The following is a 22,044-nucleotide window of genomic DNA, read 5'->3' as shown; positions in this document are numbered from 1 at the left end:
AATCACTTCTAGAACGATTCTTTTTCAGCTGATAAAATAAACGATAAAATCACTGACACCCAATCAGAATCAATCCTGCTGTCACAAGCTGTAGAATTTAAAGCGGCAGGCAAGCGTGCGTTTAAATAAACTGACGATATCGTCTGCTGCTGTGGACGCTAATATCGTTATCTTTATAGTTATCGTTCTTGGTGTAAACGGGGCTTAACAGTAAATTGGATCAGTGCGGCTCTTAAAGTGATAGGGGGCTATATTCCTGCTGCAACTGTGTGCTTAATATTAATCAGACTAGGGATGCATAATATTGGATTTTTGCCGATATCCGATATGCCGATATTTTCCCTTTTGTTTGGAAAAACACCAAGTCTCTCCTGTGCAGAAATTATAGGCAAACTATTTTTAATTTTGGATGGTTTTTAACAACTTGTTAGAATTAAATAATAATGAAGGTTTTTTGACAGCATATTTAAGCTTTGAAAATAACTAACTATATATAAACTAAATATATCAAATCGCTGCATTTTTTTTCCCCCAGAAAGATGCAGTGTTAGAGCCCGACTTTTTTACGTCCCTAGGGCCGGGCTTCGGGCCAATTGTCACGTCATAGTTCAGACGCGGGCCGGGCCTCGGGCCTGTTTTAGGCTTCTCCTTATTTTTAAATCTTAGACATCCATCAATTAGTGATGAAAAATAAAATTGCCGCGTTGGTGGAAACAACACGAGTCCGTGCCGCGACTGTCAAGAGCGGCTCGACGGTGTTTAGTGTCCCGCAGCAGCAGTGAGCCGTCAGCAGCTGAAGAGTTCTGCTTCAAATACACACAATAAAGCTTTCTGTAAAGCCCCAGCAAAAGTAATTACCATGAATGTGTCTGGGGGAAATAGTAAGGAGATATTTGAATTATTTACTAATAAACTAGTGTTTTCTGTGTCAGTGTCGCAAAGATGAAGATGATGATGATCCTGACTCGCCGTCTCCTCATTAGACGTGCCTTTAGAGAGAAGTGCATCTTCACGGATTATAATTAAAGAGTTTTTGTTTTCGATTCGATTTATTTTGTTTAGTAGTAATTTAAAGCTTTCTACAGATATATTTATCATGTCTGTGAGGCATATATATATATATATATATATATATATATATGCTGACTTTTGGTTCTTTTTGTGAATTCACGCGCTCCTGTTCAAGACGAGACGGCAAGAAAGCGCATCGTTTTCTTTATTTTATTAAGAATGTTTTGTTGATATTGTGAGTGCTCACAAATAAAAGTAGACCCTTTACAGTTCCGAATGATGTATTATAGGGGTGGAGAAAAAAAATAAAAATCGATCCATCGATGCATTGCGATTCTCTCTCAAACGATTCTGGATCGATTCTGAGCTTAGTCTTTAACCAGATGTGTGATGACGCCGGGTTTGCTTTAGAAACACCCGTATTCTGCTTGCTTCCAATTCCTCACACACATACACCACTCGATCCTTCCGTAAAATAATCTTTCGGAAAGGTTGAAGCGAATTACAACGACATTCACGAGCTTCGTTGCACAGGATGTGCTGTGAGAGACACACGCTTTGTTTGATGTTACACTTGAAGTGTGCGGTCTCGCCCGCTGGTATTTTTCTTACAAATGCTCTACGAAGTCATCATTTATGTGGTTTGGAATGCAGTGGACTTATATATTTAAAATATGAACCTCACTAACAGAAGGCTACTTTCAATTTCAAATGCTGACTCTCGCGCATGCGGCTGCGTGGTTTACTGTATGTGTCTCAAAATGGTTTTATGATGCAAAATGAATGTAAACACAGCAAGTTATGTCTTAAGGGATTAAACGGACAGGACAAACCACATTACTACTTATATTTCAAAAGAGATCCGTGCATGAATGCAGCTTAATAGATCTCCCGCTGTCTATGATGTCATAGTAAAAAACAACCCTGCTGAAAGCACAATAGAAAATGTAACGGATTTAATGGTTATGATGGGAATTGTATTGGTTTTAATGGAAACTATAATGGTGTCTACTGGTATGTGATGGATTCTATTGGTGGAATGTTAAATCCTATTGGAAAAATGCCCAAAACACACTACATTTTGTAATGGTTTTACTGGAAAAAGCTAATGGTTTATAATGGTATTTTAATGGAAACCATTAGAATTTCTGTGATGGTTTCTATTGGGCTTCTATTGTTTTTTTTAGCAGTGAAAGATGAAGAAAAATCCCTCACAGTTCTTGAATGGAAAACATTAATTTCATCTTAAATACTGAAAGCACTCTTTGTTTGTTTTTTGTTATGTTTCTATGCTCCTCTTTATTATTTGCTACTTGCTAGTATGTTTTGAAGTTATAGGCTATTAGTTTAAAATTCTTAACATACAACTGTTTTAATTCTTTTTTATTTGTAATTATTGTAAAAAGTACTTAATTACTTATGTAAGGATATGTAAATGTAAGGATTTTAAAATTCTCAAGTCGGTAAACCAAGAATCGTTCTGGAATCGGATCATGACTCCCAGAATCGGAATGAATCGTGAGGTGACTAAAGATTCCCACCCCTAATGTATTACTCTTACCCTTATGAGCAAAAATTACGGTGTAGGCCTATTTTAAGTTGTTTCCATTGAAAAAAATGCAATTGATTGCGCTGGTGCCTCCATGTCCTGCGCTTTAGCTTCCACTCTCCGCACAAACTACTGGATGCAGCGCACATTTATCTAGGTTTAACGTTTAAACATTGTTATATGCTTAAACTGCTTTAGTATATCTATAGATTTTATTTTAGGCGAGTCGTGATGACTTGAGAAGGCTAAATTGATCAAACATGCTGATCAGCCTGCTGGTCTGCCGCTGGCTGCTTGGTCATTGCTTTAAGAAAGAGAAAAAATGATCTAATGAACAATAAATGCTCCAAACATTTTTCTAAATTACCTTAATAAAATAAAACAAAAAACAAAAAAAGAAGGTAAGAAAGAAAAAGAAAAAAACGGGCTCGGGTGGTAATTCTGATAGGCCGTGGGACACGGGCTGGGCCTGAGCATCTCGGGACAGGGCCTAAATTTGAGGCCCGTGCAGGGCTCTATGCAGTGTTAACACTAACATTTTACTTTAAGAATTAACATTTATTGATGGTCTAAAGCAAAAGAGTTGTAAAAATTATGAAAAAATTTTTAGAGCTTATGGTTTGTTCAAAAAAATAAAATTACACATTTATGAATAAATGAGTATATATAAAATTTAATTTATTTAATGTTTGTGATTTTTTCACACACCGAACACGTCCTTCTGTACTGCTTACACAGATTAAATGCAGCGATACAAAACAGTGAATCTGATCATCATTCAGACAAAACTTTGCTGTCGTGATCTAATCGCTAGCACACCCTGAGCACATGTGAGCTAACCCCTTCCTCTTATCGGCGAGACATATCGGCATAATTTTTCATATCAGGCCAATGCCGATATTTACATTTAAAGCCATTATCGGCCGATTCCGGTATCAGTCCGATAATATCGTGCATCCCTAAATCAAACAACAAAAGACAAAGACAAAAGCCACTCACTGTTCTTGACTGAAGGACATTTTGTAGCTTTAATAAGTATCAAACGAAGTTAAATTCTTACAGTGAAGACTATGCTGTTTGTTTTTTGTTTTTTTAAATTAGATTATTCATATATCACTATCTTTAAATGAATCATTCATTTAAAGTTTTGGTCATATGGCCCACTTATAACGGTGTTAAATAATCATGATTACAATATTGACCAAAATAATCGTGATTATGATTTTTGTCATAACTGAGCAGCCTTCACTACTAGTTTTAAAATATCATGCCTCACGTAATCGCTCAACCAGTGTTTCAATCGTGGAAAGACGTCAATAAAACAGCTTGTGAGCAAAATGTCACGTAGCACTTCATTTACAAGTCATCAGTGTCCACAGCTTGTTAGTTCGCAAGTGAAATGAAGTCTAGAGGAGCATTTTGTGAAATATTACACTATAAGCTCATTTTACTTTACCTGTTAGTGATGTCTTATTTAATGTACGTTTATATAAATCTGTTATTAAACAAGTTATGACTGCCCCTGCGTAAATGAATATATTTCAACAACAAATAAAAATTTATAACTTAGAAGTTAATCTAAAAACTGCATTAAGTGCAATTTACATGTTTGCATACGATTTGAGTTGAGTGTTGATTATTATATTTAAAAATAAATAATTACATTTAAGTCTGGGCTCTGTTGTTAATTGTAACCTCATCATAATGTAAAAGGTTCACTGTAGTTCAGAGCTGAGGTAGATTTTTATCCCTAAGAAAATTGTAATTAAAATTGAATTTATTTAAAGAAGGAACAATTTGTTAAATATTGTTCCTTTTTTTTTTTTTTTTTTAAAACATCAGCAATTTTGTTTCTTTTTTCCCCCTGCCATACCGAAACCATACCGAACAGTGACGTCAAAACCAAAGTACGCACCGAACTGTCATGTTTGTGTACCGTTACACCCCTAGTGTTTAGGAATAATAATATCTATCCAGCTCTCAGCTTGCTAGTCTCTGATCACCGAACAGGCAAGACTGCGGTGTAAATTCAGGCAGTTCTAATGAGCCTTTTTTAAGCTGAGCTTCAAGTCTTAGCTCAAGTTAGCTGAGTCTTTTTGGACAGGGGAGGAAGTTTTGAGTTCTGTAAGTTACAGTATGTTTTTAAAGTAAACTAATTTACTTCTGATACTGTCATCTGATTTCCTATGATAAAGGGGTCATGAAATGGAGAACCAAAATGTTATATTGTAAGAACTGTAACCAAAGTTAAAATATTTTTAAGTTTTAATATTTAAAGGTTCGTTTGTCATGCATTGTACTTTCTAAAGGTGTAACTAAGTATTATAATGTATTATTACTGTGGGTACAATTATTCATGAGATCATATAATGCATTATAAGGCTTGAGTAATACAAAACCTTTATAATCTATATTATATAAAGGCTTTAAGTGAACTGTTGCTAAATATTTTAATTAGTTAACATCAGATATTTTCATCAGACATTTACTTGTGTTTCTGAAGGAGTTAATGCCCCTTGAAATTAGTGTTTTTCGCAGATTAAAAATGAGGATGGATTTTTTTTTACTAATATGTGACCCCTGGACCACAAAACCAGTCATAAGCATCAATTTTTTGAAATTGAGATGTATATACTGAAAGCTGAATAAATAATCTTTCCATCGATGTATGGTTTGTTATGATAGGACAATATTTGGCTGAGATACAACTATTAGAAAATCTGGAATCTGAGGGAGCAAAAAAATCTAAATATTGAGAAAATCACCTTTAAAGTTGTTCAAATGAAGTTCTTAGCAATGCATATTACTGATCAAAAATTAAGTTTTGATATATTTACAGTAGGAAATTTACAAAATATCTTCATGGAACATAATCTTTACTTAATACCTAATGATTTTGGCATAAAATAAAAATCAATAATTCTGACCCATACAATGTATTGTTGGCTATTGCTACAAATACGTGCTACTTATGACTGATTTTGTGGTCCAGCGTCACTAATTTGAACGTTTTAGAGCAAAAATGTAATTAGCTAACTTCAGAAACAATGTAAAGATCTGAACACATTTCATGACCCCATTACATGATAATTCTTTGTTCTACAACACAGCATTAAGGTCACTGGATGATCAGTGCATGCATTATTTAATTCACCAATCAGCATCACAATCAGTTCTGTTGAACAAATTTGCCTGTGATTTCATGTGTGATGGACAGTTGCCTACCCTCACTCCTGGGCCCCGGGCCCTGCAGCGAGCGGCGGGACATGCGCGGGCGGCTGTACTCGGCCAGTGTGCTGGGTGACAGGCAGCGGGGCGAGCCGTGGGGCGAGGGCGAGTAGCGCTGGAGCCGCTGCGGCAGAGAGCAGCACTCGTCCTCCTCGTCCTCCTGACTGTAGGAGTCCAGCTCCTGGTCGCTGTAGGTGCCTCGACGCAGAGACTGCAGAGAGGCAGAGGAACTGCGGCGCGAGGCCGAGGTAGAGGCGTAGTCCTGCCGGAGACCTGAAAAACACCACCACAGGTCACGGTGCAGAAAATAAAGCTTAAAGCTGCAGCCCGTAACCTTTTTTGGTTAAAAATTATCCAAAATCAATTTGAGCAAGTACATAACCAGCCAGTGTTCAAAAATATCACCTTACTTCAGCCCGATTCACAACAGCGTACAATAATGTTTTCTAATTTACGTGGTACGGTTTCCACGGGAAATTCAAGCATGGCACTGCGTCATTACATCACGTCTGTAAACATAAAGAAGTTGTCCCGGCTAGTAGGCTATCACACGTGAGGATCCTGCAGGTGGTGGATCGTTTAGCCTTTTCTCACAGCAGCTAGAATAATTAAGTGTATCATTTCGATGGCGGATTGTGATCCAGAAAGGATTATGTGTTTATGAAACACATGTGAATGAAATTAAATTATATTCCGGTTTTAAACGTGCTTGTGATTACAGATAGCCTGGGATTACACAAGATTTGTATTTTAAAAGACAACCAATTCGAAGAGAGCATAATTAGCTTTTTGGGTTAAAAGAATTTCTTAATATGACAATTAGAGATTAGGCTGTACAGAAATTGAAATCTACATGCTAATACACACTATACTCAGTCACGCAGTGCTGATGTTGTTAACATTAACAATTTGAGAAAGTATAATAATAATAATAATAATAATAATAATAATAATAAGACATGAGCAAATTAACTGATCGTTAGTTTTAATCACCATTGGTAGCGCGATTTATTGTAATGCTTTTTTTTTTTAAAGCATTGAAGTTGGTATAATACTGATGCATTTAGGCTTTTGAAGTGTATTTGAGTATTTAGGTGTATCTCCAATTTAGCACAAGTTAGGGCTGTCAAATAAAAATTTGAATTTCGAATATTTGTAGAATTTAAAATAAAAATCCACATTCGAATGCAAAAACGTTAAAATGCAGTGGTTTCCTCTAATTTTAAATGGAAAGAGCACAGAAAGCCTTAGTTGTTTTAAATGAAGAGATTTATTTTATGGGTGTAACTTATTAGATTTGGGGTTTGTTTTAAAATTTAAATTTCGTTTTTAATTTCACAAAGAAATGTGCAGCAAAAGCCTAATAAAATGACACCTTGTCATTTTCTGTATAATGTAAAAAATCATGAGAATCAAATTGTGAAATTAAAATCGTGAATCGAATCGTGAGTGGAGTGAATCGTTACATCCCTAGTTTTCGGTCCTTTGTATTAAACTATGCGTACATACATGGTTTATAAACATTATGCACTTCTCAAAGATGAATTACTCGTGAATTACTCAGTACTACTGATACTGTAGAGACGCTGATATTGAGATCCCTAGTGCATAGTTTAATGGACACAGCTTGAAGGCTCTAAAAAAAGGAGTTACAGGAAAAACTAAATTATTTGAAAGTCTGAAAAATCTATAAATTTAAAGTCCAATTAGTGAGAGAAGACATGTGCTGTGTTCCAATTCACATACTACCCAACCTAAAGAATATTCAAAATTAGAACAGTGTGTCCCAAATTGTATCATGCCCATTGTGCTTTGGAGGAAGATTCATTTTCAAACTACAAACAAATAAGATAAAAAAACTACAAGCATGGCAGACATGCAAGACCAACAGTTACTATAGAGGTTCAGATTAATGCATTTGTAACCTAATGAAAAAAACATATTCAGTGTTACCTGCATTGTATTTCATCTGCAACACAAGACTGACCTTTTATGAAGATACGTTTGGTTGTTAAGTTTTAAATGCGTCATTATGCAATACACATGAGGAGAGTTTTCAGCACGAAAGACATACAACTGACAGAAAGAGCACTTAAACATTTAAAACCGTTGATCTGAGCAAAAACTGATATTCAACAGGAAAAATGTCAGGCAGGGTTTTATTTTGTCCATCGGGAAATGCTGAGAAACTGGTTTTAAAAAAGTAAAGAGGGCCAAACCGTATGGGCCTTACAAACTCAATGTTTGTCAAATAATGAAACTTCTGAGCTTTCACCCTCAACTGCTGTGTAATAGTTACACAACAGACTCAATTTAATCCCCAAGAGTGTTCTCAATACACAAATAACAGCAGTCTACAGTTTGCCTGAACCATTGTCAGACCTTGCTGTTAAAGCGGAGTTTAAAACAAAGGACATTCAAGAACAGAAAGCATTTCCATATCCCACATTTATTTGCATTACGCATGGCGCGGTGAAACCTCTCGCGGTCTGGATCCGTGTCAGGTGAACAATACTCACTCTCCTCCTGCAGACGAGCCATTATCTGAACATCAGTCAGGTCCTGCAGCTTATAGCCCATGGAGATGGAGTCATCTGAGGTGCTTAACTCGCTGTCAATAGACGACTGTGAGCTGAGAGCAGAGGGAACGCCCATGCAACCTGTGAACAACAGAACATACACTCAATAACAGGGCTGCAACGCCTAATCAGTAAAACTGAGCATAATAATGGATAATAAAAAGAGGTTACACTTTATTTTAAGGTGTCCTTGTTACAGTGTAATTATACATTTAAATACTGAGTAATATCATTTAACTACATTTACTTACTATATGGTTAGGGTTAGGATGAGGGTTTAGCTTAGGGTTACTTACATGCAATTAGGGCTGGGCGATATGAGAAAAACTTGGAGAGCCTCTGCCCATCTTTACTTCTGAGAGACTCTGCCTCTCTAAGACATCCCTTTTATAGCTTATCATCGTACAGACCTGATGTCAATTAACTTAGTTGCTAGATATTCTCCCAGCTGAATCTTTTCAAAATGTCATGCTTTTTCAGCCCTTTGTTGCCCCCGTGCCAACTATTGTGAGACCTGTAGCAGGCATCAAATTTGAAATCAGCTCATTTTGTGCATAAAATTGTAAAATTTCTCAGTTTAAACATTTGTTATGTTCTCTATGTTCTATTGTGAATAAACTATTGGCTCATGTGATTTGAAAGTCTTTTAGTTTTTATTTTATTCAAATTTAAAAACTTCCCAACATTTCCGGAATTCGGTTTGTAGATCTCAGTTTTTTGTATGTAAACAAATAAAGCGAATGTAACCATGTAGGCATATATTTTGTGCAAAAAATCATTACATTCTAACATTGTAACATTGCAATCTAAAAACAAAAATAATGCTTTTAAAGCAGAAGTAAAATTTACTAAACTAAAAAAAATTAAAAAGCACAGACTAATTAAGTAAAAAGGCTATTGTGATTACCCCGTTACAGTCACTTTACAGTTAGTGCTATCATACACATACACTTACTTGTATGTTTAAAATTCAACGTCACATTTATTGTCCAACTACAAATATTTAATTGCGCGTCTGTTTGGCACGCATGCGCACGGCGGCACTCATTCGATTAAGTCTGTGAAGTTTAGCAGAGAATTGCAAAGCAGAAGGCTCATGCACTTCTGACAGCAAAATGGAAATATTTCCATGGCTTTCTAACATTTACAGATGGAGAATATAGCTACCTTTGAAATGTAATTTATGCATTAAAGCTGCAGTCCGCAACTTTTGCCTCTTTGTCGCCCTCTCTGTTTGAAAACCTGGAATTGCAGCTTTTTGCAGAATTATCTAGCTTGTGTGGGTTGTGCTCCGGCACGGCTTCAGCGCGGATGAATCTAATGTTTTGAGGTGAATGTGTGGCTGTCAGTCACCACGGTGTGGATGTTTACTGTACTTGGGAATCACAGATTCTAGCCTATGTCTTGGAATATATGACCCAAATAAAGTCTGCCACGTTTGTTCTGACCAACTGAGGAAAAAAGCATTACTATAAACCGCGCTACCAATGGTGATTAAATCTAAAGATCGGTTAGCTCATATCACATCAAACCGTGCAAATTATTATTATTGTTATACTTTATTCTCAAATTATTAATGTTAACAACATCAGCATTGCATGGCTATGAGTATAGTGTGTATTATCGTGTAGATTTCAATTTCTGTACAGTCTAATCTAAATGTCATTTTAAGAATTTTTTTTAACCCAAAATGAAATTATGCTCCCTTCGAACTGGTTTTATTTAAAATACAAATCTTGTGTAATCTCAGACTTTCTGTAATCAGAAGCATATTTAAAACTGGAATATAATTTCATTTAATTCACTTAATAAACACATAATCCTTTCTTGATCACAATCCGCCATCAAAATGATATAATACATTTAATTATTCTAGCTGCTGTGAGAAAAGGCTATAAACGATCCTCACATGTGATAGCCTACTAGCCGGGACAGCTACTTCATGTTTACAGAAGTGATGTAATGACGCAGTGCCATGCTCGAATCTCCCACGAAAACCTACCCGTCCCACTCAAATTAGAAACATATTATATATTATACATTATTATAAGCTAACCGATACTTTTGAACACTGGCTGGTTCTTGCTCAAATATTGATTTTGGATAATTTTTAACCAAAAAAAAAGTTACGGACTGCAGCTTTAAGGAAAATATCGGCCGATACTCTGAATTATTGGTATCAGATTGGATCGGTTCTGAAAAAATGGTATCGGTGCATCCCTAATTACAATAGTAAGCACATGTAACATGCGTAACAAGGACACCTTAAAATAAAGTGTTACCTAAAATAAATTGTCAACAAATGTGATTATTGATTAATTGCGTCTGCACACAGTGCACAGAAAACATTTGCCAGTCACGTAACTTTAAAGCGGTGAATAACACATTTCTACAAACAAAATTAATCTGGAGAAAAAAAAAAAAACTTAACACATAAATGTATAGCATAGTCCACATACTGTAGATACAATAACTATTTATTTTTATATTTGTATATTGTTGAAAAGGCAAACACTGGGCAGGATGTAAAGTAAGTGTGTGTGTGTACTTATATTTTTTTTGTTTTTGTTTTTTTATAAATGCAGAAAAAAATATGGCTCAATAGATTGATTAACCAGTTATCAAAATAATCATTAGTTGCAGCCCTAGTTCAATTATTTGAAGATTATACTGATTTAAAAGATCAGATGAGCAGCAAAACCATTTCATCTGTAGAGATGATCATAAACGGGTTGCATCCAAAAGTGGATCTACGTCCAATCTCTTCCACCATTCTGTCTAAAAATACAGAGATATGATTTTTGCTCCATATCACGCAGCCCTAATACTGCAAGTGAGTCACACCGATGCAGCAAAGCAATTAAATTATCTCTAGTTACTAACGAGGTTCATTAAACAGCAGAAACTCATGCAGAGACAGTTACTCGTGACTTCAGCGCACACTGCACACCAAACAGGTTTTTGTAAACGCATAAAAACACACAGATGAAGACAACGCAAGAGGAGTGTGCCAGCCAGAAATGTTTGCCAGACACCTCATGCATGAAATCTGATCCTGTCATGTGCTTTGTGTCCTGAACACACAGTCACAGCCGCTCCGTCCACACCAGTGAACGCCTGCGAGGGTGTGTGAGTGTTGTGGAAAGAGGCATGTGATGCAGTGAATGGGGTTAATGCCATACCTGAGCTGCCAGAGGTTAGTAGTGTTTTGTTAGTTGATTTGAGGTACCCAGCAGATGAGGACGCTGAGACACCAGCCTCACTGGACTGAGATGGGCTACTGTACACGTTCTTCCATCGAGACGCTAAAAAACACAAACCAAACAATAATGCATTAGCTATATATAACTGGCAATATAGCATAGCAAGTCTAACTGGATATTGTTAAAAACTCCCATCACCTTCACTTCCTCCTAATGTGAAACAAAACAAGATATTTTGAAAAATGTCTCAGCATTTTGTTTTTGACATTTCTTCAAAATATCTTTTATGTCCCACAGAAGAGTAGTAGTAGTATATTTTTGCCATGTCATGCCAGCATCTTAGACGATTTTCATGTCAAGAACAATTTAAAAAATACAAGTATAACAATTACAATAAAAATGTCCCACAGAACAAAGAATGTGATGTGAATTGTCATTTTTGGTGTAAACTATCACATGTAAGGATGCACCTATTTCCATTTGATAAAACAGTGAACATTATTAACAGTCATTAGACAAAGACTTGACAGAGCAAACATCACAACAGAGAAGGAAACGCAATAATGTTGACTAAATAAATACGCATTTGATCATTTCAGCAAGAAATTATTCTTTTAAGAAAAATTACAATAATGGTATTTTATAAGAAAAAAAAAAGGGAACCTTACATTTCAGGAAAAAATTAAATATAGTAACTTATAGTACAGTTGTTTGAGTTGGGACGTCACAACATAAGAAACTGTTGATTGCCTTTCTACCAAACAGTTACTAATTACTCCAGCTATAGAGACAATAAACATTTTAGACCGCATAAAACCAGCAAATGCCTGTTATTATTTTAACGATCTTCACTGGATTTCACATGGTGTCATTATTAATGCATGTTATATATCTCATAGTGAACAATTCATCCATGCATTCTTTTTTTTTTTACCTGGTAATGTTTAATTACCAAAACATCTGGTTCAATCAATGTATGCAGAACTTTTCTAATTATTCCGTCTGATTAAAGCAGGGCTCCAGACAAAAAAAATCGAGTAAGGAGCCATTGGCTCCTATAAAAGAAAAACTTAGGCGCCAAATTATTTTTTTAGGTGCCACAGAATAAAAGTGGTTTATTTTATTATTATCATTTTATTTTCCCCCCTATTTTAACATTTCAATCATTTTGTCATGTGTTTATGTCTTATCTTTTCTAGGCTTTATCAGCATTTTAATCCATCTTGTAGATGATCAGGTCGACCGGGGGACTAAGGTTCACTTAAAGTGTGAATTAAATGTCTTTTACAACTTGAAATATACAGTCACAAAGAATTGTTCGTTACACAGAATCTGTACCAATATCATGGACCATAAGCATCACTTGGCAACTGAGTGCAGTGCATCCTATAAATGTTGTCAGGTCTTTCACACATTCAGTCTGTTTTTCTTCATTAGTAAAATGCAATTTTATAGGAGGAGTTGAATCATGTACAACAGAATAAGTAAAAATATTAATATGCAACAGCGCATGAATATAGCAAAACGCTCCTCTTTATAGTTATTTTTCTAGCTGACTGATGAGTTTATGGACACTGAGTGGTTATTCTGAGGTAAATGTATTACAATGCAATGTTTACAAGCTTTATACATTTCCTCAGTTTGAAACAATGAATGAGCTTTTACATAAAACATTTCAGTACTATAGGCTTTCTTATTGCCTCCTTTTGATCATGTTCATTTCATACTATAGTAGTAAATGGAAATATATAATGGGTTCACTTGCTGCTTTAACTGAGGTGCTAAAGAGATCGCGCCTGAGCATTAAGTGCGATACTCTCCGCTCGCGCGATCCGGACGCATACACGGACCGTGTGGACGCTGGGTACTGGTGTTTATATTATCACCTTCAGAGGTGGGTAGAGTACCCAAAAAATGTACTCAAGTAAAAGTAAAAGTACTTCTAGAAATATTTACTCAAGTAAAAGTAAAAGTAATCGTCTGAATAGTTACTTGAGTAAGAGTAAAAAAGTATCGGATTAAAAAACTACTCAAGTAGTTAGTTACTAGTTACTTTGGATCATATAGGTACTGAATATAGTCTATTTTTATTTAGATATATAGATTACATTTATGTAATGTGTATGTGTATACACACACACACACACACACACACACACACAGCCATTCAAAATATATATATATATATATATATATTTTTTTTTTTATGTAATTTATTTCAGTGATGCAAATCAGAATTTTCATCAGCCTCTACCCCAGTCTTCAGAGTCCCATAATCCTTCAGAAATCATGTTGATTTATTATCAGTGCTGCTCTTTTTAGCTTTCTATTCATCAAAGAACACTGAACAAAATATCACAGGTTCCAAAAAATATTAAGCAGCAAAACTGTTTCCAACACTGGTAATAAATCGATATGATTTCTGAAGGATCATATGACTCTGAAAACTGGAGTAACAGCTGATGAAAATTCAGATTTGCATCACTGAATTAAATGATATTTTAAAGTAAATTAATTATGTATTATCCTATAACCTCTGACACTGAAACCTCTGAAAACGCCTCACATGACTGCTCTGAACATAACGAAACAAATGCATATTGACGGATCTTCTGTTCTGCAAAATGTAAACAAATGTAGCCTATATTTTTGCAAGCGTAAATATTGTAAAAATATGAATATGAATTGTGTCTAGAACAGGCCGCGCGCCGCTGCGCAGAGCTAACGCGGTTTCCGCGGGTGTTCATTTCATACTCTGTGACAGCTTATTTAATGTATAAATTATACATTGTATTTAATGTAAGGTACATGTACAACAAACTGGTAATGTCATAGTGGTATTGTGGCCTATACCTGTGGAACAGTAGACAGCACACAAGGTGTTCATCTAATAAAGATCTTCATATAGCTCTAGCAAACAAGCCTTTGCAGATTTGCTTTCAACTGACTGTAGATCCAAAGCCACGTCTTCAGCGCTGTTGATGTTCTTAAACTCTCTGTTATCTGAGTGAGAACCGCTTCAGAGACTCAGCGCGTGCGGCAGGGAACTGAACGAATCATTCAAACTGATTCGCGAACCAATTCACTGGTTTGCCAACTGGTTTGATTAAGCCTTTAAACAGAATCGACTCAAAAGAATGAATCATTCTCGAATGGGCATCGTTCATTGCCCAGAGAAAAGTAGACGGCGCGTTTGGAATAAACTGAAGCATTTTTAAGTTGTATTGCATTAAGATACAGTAACGAGAGGAGAGTCGCCCACAGTAACGAAGTAAAAGTACCGTTTTTTCTCTAAAAATATACTTGAGTAAGAGTAAAAGTACCCATTTTAAAATATACTCTAAAAGTATTAGTTACCCAAAAAATGTACTCAAGTAAATGTAACGAAGTAAATGTAACTCGTTACTACCCACCTCTGATCACCTTTCAGGTCTCTCTCACTGCGTTCAGCAGACTGTGTGCGGCAGAGACGAGGACTGTTTGAAACTCTTTTCCAGTAAAACTTTGATGCGCATCGTCTTATGTAAGTTTAATACGTGAACATAACAAAAGATGTGAGCGCAAAACAATCGGGAAAAAAGTCCTTTCATGCAAATTATATATAGTCGCCAGTGGCGACCTCAGCAAAAACTTCACTCGCAAATTAATATTTTTGGTCGCAAATGCGACCATTTTAGTCGCAGTTTGGAGCCCTGTAAAGCTCATGTTCATCTGTCTCCAGAGCCTCGCTCACATCTCAACATCCAATCAATAACCGATGCACAGAATAATTTCTCCATTCTATGCGTTTTCTTATTCGATCTGATGTATGCCACCCTACAGAAGGGCAGATTCAAGCTACAGAAGCAGAAAATACAGTAAATCAGCAGTGTGCAAAGCAGAAACACAGGACAATATTTCCCTGGAAAAGCACACATAGGTAATGCTTCTGTAGTTCAGTGAGGTGTTAAAGCGCTCTGACTTCAACCTAAATCATTCAGTCATTCTGTATTCATGTGCATACAACAAACATCAGTTACATTATAAAACACTGTTTCTATTGCACATGTATGCATTCACAAATCTAGTAAAGTTTCCCTACTTTGGTCTAGCCGGTTGATGAGCGTCCGACAGGCGACCTCAGTCTCTGGACTGGGATGATCGAGAACTTTTCGACACCATTTGAGCGGTGAATCAGGCCCCAGTTCAGCAGCAACCTGCTTCTTTGGTGAAATGTACAACCTAAAGAGAGAAAAACAGGACACATTTACAGAATAATAAAGACACAGAACCTGTAACAAATCAATCATGTAAATAAACCTGTAGTAACAGCCAAATCAGTTTGGGAGGAGAAATGAGACTACATCAAAGACCTACCACTATTATATTGTATTGTTTGGGAAAACAGATTATTGTGCATTTACAGCAATGCACATTTTGTTATTGTGCTCCACATGATGCTGGACTTATGCCTGAACACCTGAAGAAAGCGCTTCTGGTGTCTGCAGCGTTTACTCATCATCAACGAGATTTAATTACACCATAAAAACAGCACAACAGATTGTCCTGTTCCTCTCCATGACTGTTGCTCAAATTTAAATACAAGGGGAATCAAACAGTCTTTAATGTGGGATGGACAGTGTTTACTGGAGCAAACGCTTGAAGTTCATTTGTGAAGCACCCATCCATCATCATGATCATCTGTGTCAATAAATGCTGATCTGATGAAGCCTGTTCTCTCTAAGACAGCCACAACAAACATTCAGTTCCCTTAGAGAGAGAATACAACAATGGCAAATGATCCCTGATCCTATTTGAAAGCAGAGACTGGATCGCGCACTCATTTGAAAGATTGCCAGTATTTAAAGTATTACTGGTTTTGTGGTCCAGGGTCATAAACATAATGACTGATTATCAACAGGTTTCCCAAACACTCCTCCTGTCAAACGGATAGTAATATAATAACATCACCAGAGAGTTTATGCCACCTTAACAGAAGGGATAGACTGCCGAGGCCCTAACCCTAACCCTATAGACGGGCATCTTCAGTGTTTAACAGTCTTCAGAAGTCTCTCTGCGAACATCTTATATTTACTTTAACTTCTCATTCAATAGATACGAGAGCAGCATCCCAAACAAAACAACACACCACAGCTTTATATAACAGATCCTATTAAAAACTGCCCTGGTCACCATCCGGTTCATAACAATCCTCTGTTTTCAGCGTCCAGATTGAGCAGTATCACATGAAGCTTAAATCCACCAGAAGCCGCTTACCGCCTCGCCTCAGACACGGCCCCAGTGCTATTAACCTCACGCTACAGATATGGACATATGGAGAGGCTAATTGCTGCAGGATCACTGGCTGGATTATTCTGATGGACATTAAAGCTGCATTACAGAGATTAGCTGCTTATTATTAATTCCTTTTGGGAATTCTGTAATAATTAAACAAATCAATGCAGAATGAACTAAGCCTACAGCCTAATCATCACATTTATTAAAGTATACTAATAATAAGATCACCCTTTGGTTTCAGTTTTAGAAACGTTTAATGTTTCGGTTATACCTTATTTGGTAGCACTTTATTTTAAGGTGTCTTAATATAGAGTAATTACTTAAGTACTTAGTAGTAGCCGTTGTACTTGCATGAAACTAAATGTACTTACCATGTAACTAAGTTATGGAACAGCATGTAATTACTGTTAGTAATTATGTAGATGTAATAGGCAGCTACTGTTACACATATGTTACAGACCGAGTCTGTTACACAGCTACTAGCACACTTAAGTACAATCTTGATACACTTTATTTTAAGTAGCATATGTCTGTGTACTTACATTTATAATTACATTGTATAAAGTCTGCAACACATATGTAACAATATATTACATATGTGTAACAGTAGCTGCCTAATACATCTATATAATTACTAACTGTAATTACAGGCTGTTCCATAACTTAGTTACATGGTAAGTACATTTAGTTTCATGTAAGTACAATGGCTACAACTAAGTACTTAACTAGGTAATTACTCTGTATTATGAACATCTTAAAATATATTATTAGCGTTAGGTTTGGTTTAGGGTTACTTGCATGCAATTACGCATCATTTATTGTTATTATAATAAGTACATGTAACATGTATAACAAGGACACATTAAAATAAAGTGTTACCCAAATTTCTTGTGTGTAAACAACATTTGGTGATAAAGCTCTTTCTGACTTCTGATCATTTATTGTTAGTATAATAGAAAGTACATGTAATAAGGACACCTTAAAGTATAGTGTTACTACATTTTTCTTGCTGTTATTTTTAGTTATGAGATCGTTATAGTTATGAGCTGTATTTAAGTCAGACAGGTCAATCCGGTGAGTCATGCATGCTGATGGTGTAGTTACCCTAAATATTAAAAATGGTGCTTGAGAAATTGCCAATCAAGAACAAACCATGTGCATCTTAGTAATGCACTTGACAATCCTTCATTCCCACAAAGTGGATTTCACTTGCACTGAACCGAGAGAAGACCGCCTCCAGCTCTAACAGGCTTCCGCTCTGATTTGAGAGATGCCACTGGACGTCCCATGCAGAACCAGGAGGATCCCGCTGTCTCAGGCGCTCACAAATCACAGCCACATCCACCCATGCAGCGCTAGCATGCATTCAGTAAGATCGCACAACAATTACAGCAGACGTACTTAATCTAGACACCAGAACATCGCAGAGAATGAGCTCTTTTGACTTGGGCCAGTAAGCAAACCCTAGCTTGTGTGCTTTTCCAGGGCGAGTCGAGTCTGCTGTGCTAATAAGAGTCCCATTAAGGCACAGTGGTTCACATAAGACTAGTAGTCAAGGTCAAGGATTTCTGTTAAATAATGTGTTAAATTTGGTTTGTTTTTCAACAAACCCGAGAGCACGAGTTTCAAAGCTGCACTGAAACTGCAATTTGGACCTTCGGCCCGCTGAGCACCATTGAAGTCCAGAGAAAAAATCCTTGAAAGTTTTCCATAAAAAACCTTAATTTCTTTTCAACTGAAGGAAGAAAGACATTAACATCTTGGATGACATAGTAGTAGAGTAAATTATCAGGAAACTTTTATTATTGAGCTGAACTGATCCTTTAAGTAACAGCACAACAACTCAACAAGCAACTACTCACAAAATGTACAAAACACTGCGATGGTGATGTTTTTTGAAGAAAAATGGCTGTGTGTAGAGACGTAACGGTTTGGAAATTTCTCATCACGATTACCTAAATTATCACAGCTATCGGTATTGTCACAATACTGTTCAAATGTGCTGGAAATGTTCAAAAAGTACTGACACATTAGTTTAGATTTGTATTTAAAATCAACAAACAATAAATAAAATGATTTTTGCATAAACACTAAAACAACAACAACATGACCAATGATGCCCGGATTTTAAATGACAACATGACTGACAAGAATTTATCTAATAACACGTACGAAATGCGTCATAAAATGGTAAATGTCAAATTTCAGCCTTTAAATGAAGAAAAGGGTTAAGTCGATAAGATAATTGATTAATAAATTATGTATTTTATCTGCTCCATGAATAATTCTAGATAGTTTATCGGAGTTGTTTAAATGTGTAGAATCCACATAAGCTTGTTTTTGCATCATCCGGTCAGAATTTCCAGCAGGGCATGCAAATCCGGCCAGACAGAAACTGCACACAGGCTGAATGTGAATGCAAGTCTCTGTAAATCCACTGTCTGACAGCAGGTGGTGCTTATAGAGCAGCAGAATTACAGCTGTTTCCTGTAACCTCCGTGGATAAAACAAAAAGCCATCAAATCTTTTCTGAAGAAGAATCTACAGAGGTGCATTCATATAATCAATTCCCTCAGCACTCTTGAATTCCTCCCAGCTTTTCCACCGTGTTTCCACACAAAACAAAACCACTCTGCTGCTGTGCACACGCCAGACTGTTACTTAAACCTGTGCTTTATGCTGGACAGTGTTTATTTATCCTCAGTTGTTCAATTCGCGGTAACCAAATACTGTTTTGATAATTCAAATATGAAATGGTAATACTAACCGTGGGGAATTTTATCATGATTTATCACCAAACCGCTAATTGTTACATCCCTAGCTACGTGAGATTACAATAAAAAGATGAATAAACCCACCAACTGTCTTCATCCTCGGCCTGAGCGCACGTCTCTAAGTCAAGCTCATCCACCTCGTCCAGGGCAGACTGGTCTATACCCGCACCACTCGCTCCCAGTGTGTCCGCTTCACAGAGATCCGGAGACAGACTCAGGTCAAAGCCTCCCAGTGTTTGTTTGGAGTCTAAGAACCCATCCTCCTCCTCCGGCCTGGAGGCCTCGGGCAGCGGAGACATGTCCTCACTACTGCTGCTGCCTGCCAGGTTCCCAGCATCCTCTGCTCCGGGAGAAGTGTCCATGGCCCCGTGCAGGTCATTCCTGTTAGCTCCGGTGGAGAGGTTTTTGTTGCTGGCGGCCCCCAGCACCAGTTTGCTGCCCCTGTTGCGCAGGGCTTGATTCTGGACCTCCAGACGGCGCACCAGCTCCTGCAGCTTACGCACCTCCTCCAGCTCCACCGTGGTCAGATTGGGACCGAACTCCGGCTCTGAGCTGGACATCAGCTCGTCTGCTTCCCTGCTGTTCTCTGGCTGGATGACACTTCCACCATCAGGGACGACCATTCTCCTGGAATGACACAGAGGTTCATGTGTGTGTCAGGAAAAAATAAACAGAACAACAACATATATCAGTGCATTTCTCAAAGCTTCTTACTAGGTCTTAAGTTTATTTTATTTATTTGTTATGTACTTCAATACATTTACATACATATGCCTCCAGTTAATCATTCCGGATTAGTTAGTAATCTATAAAAGATGTATCAATGTTTAAAAATTAACCATGGTTTTGCTACACTAACCAGAGTTTAACCATGGTATTTGTAGTAAAACTGCAGTTATAAATATGGTAATCAATATGCCCAAAAAAAAACATGGTTCACTACACTTTTAATACAATAAAATCATGGTTAAATAAAGCAAAATTATAAATTAAAGTTAATAAATTAAAAATAATTATTAAATACTAGTGCTGTCAAATGATTAATTGCATCCAAAATAAAAAATGTTGTTTACATAATATTTGTGTGCACTGTGTATATTTATTATGTATATATAAATACACACACATGCATGTATATATATTTTTTTTAAATATGTAACGTTTATATATGAAATTAATGTATTTATTATATAAATTATATGAATATAAATACATTAATTTTTTTCTAAATATATGCTGTATGTGTGTATTTATAAATATGCACAGTACACACATTATTTTTTTTATTTTGGATGCGATTAATCGCAATTAATCGTTTGACAGCACTATTAAATACAACATACATACAAAATTACACAAGATTATTTTATAGCAAATATTACTAATGCTTTATTAATTCATCCTTTTATATGTTATTTTAGAGATGCAAGAAGGGTTAAATGTAGATCTGTAGATACTGATATATAGAGCAAAAACTGACATACTTAGGTTATTAGGCTGATTTTAAGCGCTAGCCTAATGCCCATCATAACAACAAAGACACGAGTTAGCAAAACAAATAAACAAAGCAGCAAACAAATGAGGTTTGTTTGAACTAGCAAGGATATACTTATAGAAAAAAAACACTTTATCAAGTTAATTAGTCTGTAGACATTAAACAATACTAATATTTTAAAGCAAAGCGAGTTAAATGCCACAGAAATGTTGGGTGTAAGTTAGTTATTTGCATCTACATGAAGCTAATATGTTTCTGTTTCTCTAGTAGCGTGTAAGCTGAGCGCTTTCAATTAACTTAGTACTCGCACAATCATCAACATACCTCTCCTTCCGTCCCTGTTTCTGCAAATAACCGATTTAATGTTTAAATATAAATAAAAAATAAATACATTGAAATAAGTAAGCCGCGGATTTCTCGCCGCTATGCTTCTTTCACGGTATTTCGGCGGTATGAGCTAGTTAGCTCGTTTGCTATCGACCAGATGTGATGGACACCAGTTGAGCCAATCGGATGCGAAGTCCCGCCCACTGCAGTAACGCCACGGACCACATATGGAGCTGTAGCCCCGCCTGCTGGATGACGTCGCAGGGAAGGCTGCAGTAGCGCGCTCTGTCCAGTAGATGGAGGCACGACACAAACTTCCTCAGCGGCTGTGGTGTTCTCCGTTCATACTACTGAAACATACCAGTGCACCAGCTACTGAATATTGCACAGTATACAATGCATCCTGGAATGTGCACAACAATTATGCAACTCAACAACAGTGTGCTACATTTTTCTCACATGACCTTACCTGGTTATCTTAGAAGATATCATTTTGGGAGAAAAATAAAATAAAATGTTTGACAAGAAATGCACTGCATCTCATGCAGTATCCTCTCTCAGGAAATAAGCTAGGTCACCAGGGCGGCACCTTTTCAAAAGG

At 36.5% G+C, this 22,044-nt stretch overlaps 1 protein-coding gene across 2 annotated transcripts in view; it reads right to left on the bottom strand.

Moving 5' to 3' along the window:
- The window catches only part of LOC306852838 (SLAIN motif-containing protein-like), a 30,634-nt gene extending 8,993 nt beyond the window's left edge, over positions 1–21,641 (bottom strand). For both annotated transcript variants that reach the window (XM_079389945.1, XM_079389944.1), the window contains exons 1-6: positions 21,441–21,641; positions 19,706–20,248; positions 15,652–15,791; positions 11,550–11,672; positions 8,308–8,448; positions 5,786–6,061 (exon numbers count right to left, since the gene is read on the bottom strand). In XM_079389945.1, coding sequence (XP_079246071.1) covers positions 5,786–6,061; positions 8,308–8,448; positions 11,550–11,672; positions 15,652–15,791; positions 19,706–20,244 — 1,219 coding nt within the window. In that variant the 5' untranslated portion in view covers positions 20,245–20,248; positions 21,441–21,641. The remainder of the gene's footprint in view (positions 1–5,785; positions 6,062–8,307; positions 8,449–11,549; positions 11,673–15,651; positions 15,792–19,705; positions 20,249–21,440) is intronic.
- Positions 21,642–22,044: the final 403 nt, after the last annotated feature.

Source organism: Barbus barbus, assembly GCF_936440315.1.
Source record: "Barbus barbus genome assembly, chromosome: 33".
NCBI lineage: Eukaryota > Metazoa > Chordata > Actinopteri > Cypriniformes > Cyprinidae > Barbus > Barbus barbus.
Note: the sequence above shows the minus strand (reverse complement) of the source record. Positions and strands in the feature narration are given on the sequence as shown.